The 10,703-nt window shown below is 33.1% G+C and overlaps 1 protein-coding gene across 1 annotated transcript; it reads right to left on the bottom strand.

Annotated features, from left to right (window-relative positions):
• Positions 1 to 293: 293 nt before the first annotated feature.
• On the bottom strand, positions 294 to 10,201 carry LOC121379098 (palmitoyltransferase ERF2-like). The gene is made up of 5 exons (XM_041507566.1): positions 10,123 to 10,201; positions 7,736 to 7,828; positions 5,089 to 5,201; positions 1,928 to 3,581; positions 294 to 1,876 (listed from the first exon to the last, which is right to left on the bottom strand). The coding sequence occupies exons 1-4, from the start codon at positions 10,127 to 10,129 to the stop codon at positions 3,099 to 3,101; spliced, it is 696 nt and encodes a 231-aa protein (XP_041363500.1). The 5' UTR covers positions 10,130 to 10,201; the 3' UTR covers positions 294 to 1,876; positions 1,928 to 3,098.
• Between the last annotated feature and the right edge of the window lie 502 nt (positions 10,202 to 10,703).

Below are 10,703 nucleotides of genomic sequence, written 5' to 3'. Positions count from 1 at the left end.
CCACTCCACAAAGTGAATTCTGGTACTCGTTAGCTATGCTTAAACTCATTAAGTCTGCAAATGTATATAAAATATAACCGACATGTACCAGAAAGACTTTTGTAAACACAGGGGCCAAAACCCAAGTTGTAAATTTGATATATTTTTAACTTTAACCATTCTTTAACCTAATGTTGTGGATGGGTGGGTGGCCTAATACCTGGATGGTAATTGTCATTGAATTGACTCACGTTATGGGCTCATTTGTGTTGCATGCTAACCAAAAATATGTATTAACAACATAAGAATTTTAATCTTTAATGTAATAGTTTTATTTTGATTTTGATTTACAAATAGTACAAATACATGTATATAAGAAATATTTGCAATATTTATGTTTTATAAAATGTGTGGTAATTTATCATAGAGGCACAAATTACACACCAAATGAATTAAGTAGAAAACACATAGCAGAGTACATATAACATACACATGTGACACCAACCTCAGTGGTGTAGTGGTTAAACAATCAAACTTGAGGCTGACGTCACTCCTACTGACCACCAAGGTCAGAGAATGTGAACCATTTAATGGATATAAACATGAAAATAAGTTGAAATGAAATACATTTGAAGACCTCAGTCATGCATCAGTTATAAGAACAATTATGTTACAATTTTAAGCATTCTAAAAATGTTTTAAATGACTGGATACAATTAAGCACACTGCATATTTTGATTGAAGCTAGGATATTACTAATATATACAGAATATAGCTCTTTGTTAATTATCGTATTTTGGCCCTTTAAGATTTGCAAACTATTTTCTTAGCTATGGAGTTTGCTAATTATTTCCTTAAGTAATTGAACATTTTAAAGTTGCAGGCTCTAGTTTCAACATATAAAAAGGCACATTAAGTTGGGCTTATCTACAAACCTGTAATGCATATGGATAACTGAGTGAAACAAGGGTCTGCTGTGTTAAAAATAGCTTAGAGCTTGTCTTCTTAATCATTAATTCTCAGATGGAGGTGTTAAAAAAAATATGAACACCTCCCACAGACATTTTGTTGTATTAGAAACACCAAGATGACCAGAAACACTTTGGATGTACAGAAATGGATAATCCAAAGAAGAAAAATTAAGTAATGTCTGCTTTCAATTATCAAAAATGGCTTTAATAGTGAAAAATATTATATGGTGTTAAAAAACTAGGGTCCGTCACTTTAAATCTGGGACAATTAATACTTTAACATCTATTTACTCATTTCAGATACACAAATGAACCAGGCTGTTCATAAAATAGGATAGTGGCAGATTCACAAGTTCACCAAACAGCACTTAAATTGTTACTTTTTGCCAATGGACTCTTCGTGTAAATCTTTCATATGTCAGATTAAAATTTACAGATTACTTAGTATAGATGTTACTTTCGTTTGCACATACATTTTTACTGGATTTACTTTGTGTAATTGCACCAAAGAATAGTTGGTATATACTGCCAGGATATATGCTTAGATGCAGTTAGTGTATATGGCTCTGATTTAATGGGTGTGACAATGCAAATTCCTGTATAAGTGTTTATTTATGAAACGGACTATTCATGCACTCGTCAAGTGAGTCAAAACTGGGTAGTTATAATTATGTTTGTATCCGATGTCTTGTGGCTTCACATAAAAACATGACTCTGATTAATCTAACTGTAACTAACTTCCACAAGATTTACCAACAAATATCATTGCAAGATCAATTATTGTGATTAAGTATAAGATCAAACAAGGTATTAACCGGCCATACCAGTGGGAAGAGAATGAGTTAAGCAGACTCCAACAGACTATCAAGACTATGAAAATATGGGCATTTCTCACTTGCCTACCAATTCATTCTGAACACCCCCACCTGCCCCCACATTTCTCACTTGCCTACCAATTCATTCTGAACACCCCCCACCTGCCCCCACATTTCTCACTTGCCTACCAATTCATTCTGAACACCCCCACCTGCCCCCACATTTTTCACCAAAACAAAATAGGTGTATAAATTAAATCAGAAACAGATTTAGATTTGTCCAACCCTGAAAAGAGAAGTTATTAAGAACCAAAGTTCTGTAATGCTCAAAAAGCCTCTAAACTGAAAGGGTACTTCCTGCCTACTTCTTGTACTGTAAATATCATTTTACAATCTCTCCACAACACGTACTCAAAGTGAATATTATAAACCCAGTTTGTTTTAATTGACAAAATTTATAATTAGCTAAGACCTTTCTCGCAGTAAACATGAATCGTGCTAAAAAGCAGAAATACAGTAATGTCTGAGTTAATGATAGAGAGTATGAGGAACAAGTAATACCCTGCATTATTTCAGACACTTGACATGGATGACCATTGCAAAACTGGCTCAGAATGATGTACATCTTTGACATTAATTACTTAAATGTTTAAATTTGTGTTACATTTACCCTGCAAATCATGAAATTAATGTGTGCAAGTACACAATGCAACTCACATACTGGCACAATAATTATTTGATGTATTATTAGGCCTAACTGGTAACGTACACCACCACAATGTTTGTTAAATTTTATATATAAACAAAAGAAAACCCACAACAAAAGCATTGTTATAAATGTAATGTAAGATATTAGAAAAAATAATAATTAAAGTATTGCATTAGAGAGGTGCCAATCGGTCCACGAGTTGTTATTTACACTAAACACGGCTATCTTCAACTGGTGCAGCTCAAAACAAGTGCCAACTTCTTTTATTTAATTAATGTGAGATAAAAATGAAGTACATTTAGTGAAAACAAGTAAAACCAATTTTAGTTTTAAGTGAGACCTTTCAAAGATGCACTTACCAGACACATTTTTCTAAAAGATGAAATGTTTTCAATTTTTCTTCATCTGAACTGACACAACTCATGATTGTTTTAATATTTTGATGAAAAGTTTTCAACATTTCTGTCAAAGTATTGATTTTATCACAGACATAATTGTTTATACATGTAATATGACAATACATTAGACCATAAAATAAGTTTAAATTTGAACAGAACTTAACATAGCCAGATGCATGGAGCAGAAGTCATGTGATCCACTTTCAAGTGGCTCGATGCTGGTTTCTTATACATTGTAATAAAGTTGTTGTTCTTGTTTTAACATGGGATTTTCAATGTATGATTTTCTCTTCAACAAAAAACACAATACATTCATGAACTTCTCGCTTGCTGTAAGTATGTCAATATTGTCACGTGGCTGGAAGTACGTGGTGTATCCTTTAGAAATAATGTTCAACTGGAAGTACAGGAGCTGCACTCCCCAGAAGACCGATATGGAGTTCAGAATGGTCAGAGAAAAGAGCCAGCCATCAGTGTGAAACAATAGCAGAAGGGTTTCTCCCAGTGCAAGGCTGTACAGTAGTTGGCAGTAACATCTGACAGACAACACAAATGTAACCATGGAGACGACACAAGCCATAATGAACCATACAAAGTAGACATGGTTATTCTCTGCAATACACTTGAGTAAAAATAGGCAATGGTGATCCATGTCCTTGTAGCAATGATCACACAATTTACAGTGCTTTGTCCATGCGGGGCAGGCAATCTGAAAAAAAAAAAATTGTAATTCCCTTTTTAAAAAAAGAAGGTATATTTAATGTACATACATCATGCACTGAAAACTTGACGAGTTTGTTGTCCATCTATAGACTGAATTTTTAAAAAGAAGGAACAAATTTGCCAATCAATTATTAGCTGAAAAATGCTTTTGGAGGTTGTAATTTTAAAGAAGGCAATTTTTCAGATGAGAGTAAAATTTTAATCTAATAGGTCGATATTCTCTACCATGGAGGAAAGGCATAGAGCAGTAGAAATTCCAAATGACAGAATACTATCACCTATCAAATATGAATTACAGATATTTGGGTACTCTGATATTTACAGTTCAGAATCTCATTTTACAAAGCAATCGTTGCCCTACTGCATTTGTAATTATCTACCGTTGTGACCATAACTATTTTATATATTTACTTTAGTAACCTGATTGAGAATGAAATTTAACTTACTACCAGTAAACTATACTGAAAGTTTATAATAGGTCTGAGGCACTTATAAGCCATTAACAAACTGAGTTGTATCAAAATTGATCTAGTCTATGTATATTACAGGAGTCAAATTTCACTTTTTGGGAGGCATGGCAAGTGTTGTCTTCAGTTTAATAACAAAAATTAGGGCACCAAGGCAAGTTGGAATGGCCTGAAGGCAAACATTTCCTTAAAAAAAGGGGCACAAAGGCAACTTACTTTCTATCAAGTTTCTGAGACACAAATGTCACCTTATATTCTTGGACTCTAATGGTTATTTTTTTATACAGATATATATGCCATAATAATGCATTTTACAAGGTTAATAACATTTAGCATATAATATGTTACATTTTCCTTAAATGCCCAGTGTAGCACTTATGCTACCTTATTAAAAGTATATACAAATTAATGAAAATTCAAAAATCAACATGGAAGTGTTCAATGTTCTGGTACCAGTTAATACATCCAAGATGTTTTGATACCAGTAAAAAATATATGTGACATGTTAAAATGTTCAGTAATTAATAAAGGTATAATTTCCCTGGTTTCCAAAGAACATGCTAATCATTAGAGGGTAGTTGCTTTGTAAAATGGCTGTAAAGCCAACCATAACAATGATCATAAGTTTTTTTGTTTTTCATAAGTTACTACAATCAACAAATAGTGATGATCTTTTTGTAAAATGGAACCCTGGTTCAGGCGCATGTGCTGAGGAGGGGTTTTGGGGTTGAACCCCCAACCAAATGTTCTTTTTCAGTGTATTTACTGAGAAAGCATGACCTACCCCCCCCCCCCCCCCCCCCCCCACCAACCTCTAAACATTTCGCTCACCAGTCTGGAAACCCCTTGCACAATGTCCTGCTAAAACTAGCCAATTTACAATTATCCCCATTTATCTTATAAGGATATTAATTCATGACTCCTAAATTATTACCGAGACTGTCACCACATACAATATTTATAAAGAAAGGTACATTACTTTTACCTTTTTCTAGACATTACTAACTTGATTGGTGAATGCCATACCTCACAGTCAATGCAGTATTCATTTTGCTTCCCTGGTGGGACTGCTGTAACAATGTCATACAGTGTCTTGGGCCGACCAGTTTCCACGTTGATAACAGACTCCTTCACAGTTCCTGAATGTGAAATAAAACTATACCTTGTAGTTAAGCAATAGAGCACATACACAGCAGCATCTCTCACTGACATGTTTCTTTTAAGAGGTTATCTTTGTCAGTGTTCAAACAACCGTATACCAATGTGTTTTTTTGTGTTTTTTTTTTTGGGGGGGGGGGGTTATAATCCTTTATTTCCCCCATGTATTAAGTGCATTGATATATATTGTACATACCCCCATTTAAAAAGTTTGTCTCAAGAAAAAACTCAGGAACCACTCTATAATGTGCATCAATTTATAAAAAAATAATAATAATATAATAATTTAAAATATATATATAAATTAGCCACAAACTGGCATCAGCATACCAAAAGCTTCCGCCCATTCAAAATGGCCCTGCCTAATTTTATTATTTTTTAAATATGTATTTTCAAGTTGTTGCCCACTGCCATGGCCAATGTTGCTCTGCTGTACAAAATGGCTTATTCAATTGTTAAGGAAAACAAATTACCATTTCCCAAGAGTTATTAATGTTTTATTGCATTTCACATGTAATGCAGTAAAACATTTTTAGAAGACTTAGGAGTTTTAACATTTTGTCACAATGAATCAACAAAACTGAATTTAATTATTGGGTATATAGTAATTGTTTCAGATAGGCTAATGGTGATATATTTAATTGGCCGAATTTACAAAACCCATTTTTGACGTACACATGTTTAACCGCATATATTTACAATGCTTGTTTTAAATATGCTATGTTGTAAAAAAAAAAATAATGCTGTCAGATTATCAAATTCAAATATTCTCTTTCTCTCTGTCTCTTTCTCTCAATAAAACACCAGCACCAACAGTTCAGAAGTTTAATAACATGTTTCAGCATTTTTGCCTTTTTCAAATTAACAATAAGATGACATTACGTCATCCTGACCTCGTTGAGACTAACAGATTAATTATACTTTCTCATTTCTATTAATATCATTTTATCATTATGTTCAGGATCTGTAGTAGATACAAAGTAGTCTAAAATTAGCAGGTTAATACATAGAAAAATTGCTGTGAGAACAGACATTAGACGACTAACTGAACATACTGAAATTGTAAAGTACAAAGTCACATTTCAAGTATAAAAAGATAATAATAATTGTGCATGGGCCTAAATGCATTTCTTAGCAATTTTGTTAAATTACTATGACAAGATTATTAAATGATCTAAGTTGTATATAAAACATTGCTTCATTGTTATGTAGAGAAATACAAAGTAATCCCAGTACTACATTGTATATTTATGATGTTACTAAGTGCTTCAGTGTATAGAAATACAAAGTAATCCCAGTACTACATTGTATATTTATGATGTTACCAAGTGCTTCAGTGTATAGAAATACAAAGTAATCCCAGTACTACATTGTATATTTATGATGTTACCAAGTGCTTCAGTGTATAGAAATACAAAGTAATCCCAGTACTACATTGTATATTTATGATGTTACCAAGTGCTTCAGTGTATAGAAATACAAAGTAATCCCAGTACTACATTGTATATTTATGATGTTACCAAGTGCTTCAGTGTATAGAAATACAAAGTAATCCCAGTACTACATTGTATATTTATGATGTTACCAAGTGCTTCAGTGTATAGAAATACAAAGTAATCCCAGTACTACATTGTATATTTATATGATGTTACCAAGTGCTTCAGTGTATAGAAATACAAAGTAATCCCAGTACTACATTGTATATTTATGATGTTACCAAGTGCTTCAGTGTATAGAAATACAAAGTAATCCCAGTACTACATTGTATATTTATGATGTTACCAAGTGCTTCGGTGTATAGAAATACAAAGTAATCCCACTGTACTACATTGTATATTTATAATGTTACCAAGTGCTTCAGTGTAGAGAAATACAAAGTAATCCCACTGTACTACATTGTATATTTATAATGTTACCAAGTGCTTCAGTGTAGAGAAATACAAAGTAATCCCACTGTACTACACTGTATATTTATAATGTTACCAAGTGCTTCAATGTAGAGAAATACAAAGTAATTCCACTGTACTACATTGTATATTTATAATGTTACTAAGTGATAATGATATATGTAATAATATGTTTCAAATCAATGAACTTGGAGAAATTTAAAGTATTATAAACTACAGTTTCTCAATTGATCATACATAAAGATATTCTGCATATATTTTTATGGTAGTTATATATAATTATTGAATGCACCTATCTGGGTTTTATTTCATTTTATACTTGATTGTGCACAAAATACAAAGACAAATGTGGCACTGATGATTGAAGTCAAGATCTTTCTCTTAAAATAAAATAAAAAAAATAAAAAAAAATAATTAGAGTTAATTCTGTATTTCCTAACATCTCATTATGTTTGCATGGTTTCGTCGGTACTGTGAAATTACATACAGATATTAAAACATGGTGAACTCATAAGTAATAGTACTTTCCAACACTGGCTTTGATTACGGTAGTACCGATAAGCATTAAGTTATCAACAACATTGTAAGTTAAACCAAATATATCATACCTGGATCCATAAAGAGAACCATACCAAGCAGTCCAATGAGCACAACAGCAAATATTGGTGTGAAAACCATCAGCCACACATAGTTGGTCAAATCTGATTGGTCCGTCAGGAAAACTAACTTAAGACATAAACATTTTGGGCCGAATTTACGAAGCCTGTTTTTCTTAAACGCAGGTGTTTAAGCATTGTAAATGTACGTAGTTACACGCTTTTTAAATTCGGCCCTATGTATCCAACATTAATACTTTTACTTACAGATTCTGCAGCACAAAATGTAAATAAAATCATTTAATGCCAGTAAACAGTGAACAAATATATTCTTTAAAAAAGTAGAGGAACTCTAATAAGAATTTACAATTGCCAAAATTGTAAGGTATATTAGCTGTGGGGAATGGTTATATGATAATAGTGAATTAATTGGGCAAACATTACAACCAGTAGAACTTCAGTATTACAGTAGGTTTTATGACCACCAAAGATCTTGAAGGACGATTGGGATCAAAAGTGAAATTTGAAAGTTGACGTTTTTTTATCAGTAAATCGCAAATTCAAACAATAAAAATTACTCAACAGAATGAAAAAGATTGACAGAAATAATGTTCCACAGTGATTAATGGACCTTCCTGGAAATTGTAAAAATCGAGAATGACACCCCACGCACATGTATGGGGCAACTGCATGATGCATGTGCAAACTATGGAATGTGTTTCGGTGTGTTGATAAACAGACCTGAACATTCTTTACTAGGATGTCTGTGGTCAAAACGTATGTTCGGTCTAATAGTTGATATTAAAATTAATATTTCATGTTTCTCTACTTTTTTTGAAGAGTATACTTTCATTTATAGCTACCGGGTAGGTTATTCTGTTAATTTCTCAATTTAGAATGCATTACTAAAAATCAACCTAAAACACTGTTGCAAAACTGTATACTACAAACAAATGCAACATAAATTTATTTATCATTATTGCACAAAACAAAAAATTATAGTAATTGGGAAATTGTCTAAATAATCAAGGTGTATTGAGAAACAAACTATGCACCATTTCTGTTTTAACTGCACTAATCCTGAAACAATTTAATGTCTGTATCTTAACATACCGGTAGATTTCTTCTCTTGTATCCAAACTTCTCCAGGTTCACTTTATAAGAGCAATGTAATTTAATTTTGTTTCTCATTTCACTGGTATTCTACAGGTGGGTTGAGCAAGACGAACAAAAATACCAGGAATGAAAACAAAATATGGTATATTTTCACTCTTTCTGTAGTTAGTACCAAGGACTGCCCAGCAAGTCACAGTGTCAGTAATCATTCAGTGGGGAGGGGGAAATTGAAAAAACAAATCTGATAAAAAGTTTGTTACTGGTGAGTAAAAAACAGGAAATCCAATAAACCTTTTACTTCTAAATCCAGGCCCATAGCTGCTCAAATGAAAAAAATTTAATTGGATTTTGCATATAAAAGTCCTTGTCCCCAAATGACTGGGATAATGTAGCCGGGTTTGCTACCCGTCGGACTCCTTAATTACCAAATCAGTTATAGCGGTATGGTTAAATAAGCTATAGCGATGTATGTTGATGATTTACCAACACCTCATCTTGTGACAACGGAATTGGATCAATGGCGGCAAAAATTTAGGACAGCCATAGACAAACCGAGCTCCCTCGCACAGGCGCTAAAAGCTTGTGATACAACAATGTTTCCTAATAACTTCGTTCTGCACATTACCAGTTACTTCGTGCGAGTGTGAGCGATGCTTTAGCACCATCCGGCGACTACATACATACATGCATTCTTCTATGGGACAGGATCATCTTTCTAATTTGGCGCTCCTAACGATTCATTATGACCAAGATATAGATGTGAATGAGGTTATAACATTATTCGCCCAACAGCACCTGAGGAAAATGCAACTCAACTCTGTATGTATACAATGAAATGATATGATCTTATGCAAGTTAGGGAGCGGAACATAACAAGAACGTCTGTCTGAGGTTCCATTTGCTGAAGGTTCAATCCTCCTCAGTGGGCCTGATTATTTCCCGTCCCAACCAGTGATCCGTAACTGGTCTATCAAAGGACGCCGTGTGTGCTATCCTGTTTGTGGGATGTGGGAAGTGCACATAAAGATCCCTTGCTGTTATTTGGAAAGAGTAGCCATGTGGCGACAGCGGATTTCATTTGTGACCAAGTATCGATATAACTGTGTTTGCCATCCAATATAGGGGATATATATATAAAATCTGGGCCCCCCCCCCCCCATTTACGGCTCCGCGGGCCTGTAAATCAACTTTTCTTTTTTTTAAATTTCAAACTGATATCTTAATCACACCAAAAGCTTTCTCAGTGCTGTTTATTATCATGATGGCTTTACCACAAAGGATACTGGGCATTAATAAATAAAAGTATAAAAAAAGTGTATGAAACAAGCCGGCACCAAATGCTCCAGTGTAGATTGGATTTGGCCACCTGGAAATACAAAACATAACAAATATCCTTACAATTTACTATTTTACACATCTCACTTTGTATTATTATTATTATTAAAGATGCATATAATGAAAAGATTATTATTTAAACAGTTTGCAATGAGGAATAGTTCAACAATCATAGACTGCACGAGAATTATTTAAATGGTGTTTTAATCACAAATGAAACAAACTGCAAATACAAAAACATAAAACAAAAGTTTAATAACAAAAAACAAATAAGATATTGAAGGGACATTCCTGACTTCACAAAGTCTTTTTAAATTATTAAAATTACATATTGATTACATATTGTATTCTGTGTCCTTGTAATGGTTTTAGTACCGTTCGCTTGAATGGAGTTTTACCTCAAAAAAATTAAGAAGTAAAATATAATTGGAACTACTGCAAAAATTAGGATGACCAGAAAGACACTGGATATACCAACATTGATAATCTAAGCAAGAAAATGTAATCACGTAATTTAAATGATTAAAAA

This window comes from Gigantopelta aegis, chromosome 8 (assembly GCF_016097555.1).
Source record: "Gigantopelta aegis isolate Gae_Host chromosome 8, Gae_host_genome, whole genome shotgun sequence".
NCBI classification, from domain to species: Eukaryota; Metazoa; Mollusca; class Gastropoda; order Neomphalida; family Peltospiridae; genus Gigantopelta; species Gigantopelta aegis.
The sequence above is the reverse complement of the archived record's forward strand: the minus strand, read 5'-3'. Positions and strand labels throughout refer to the sequence as shown.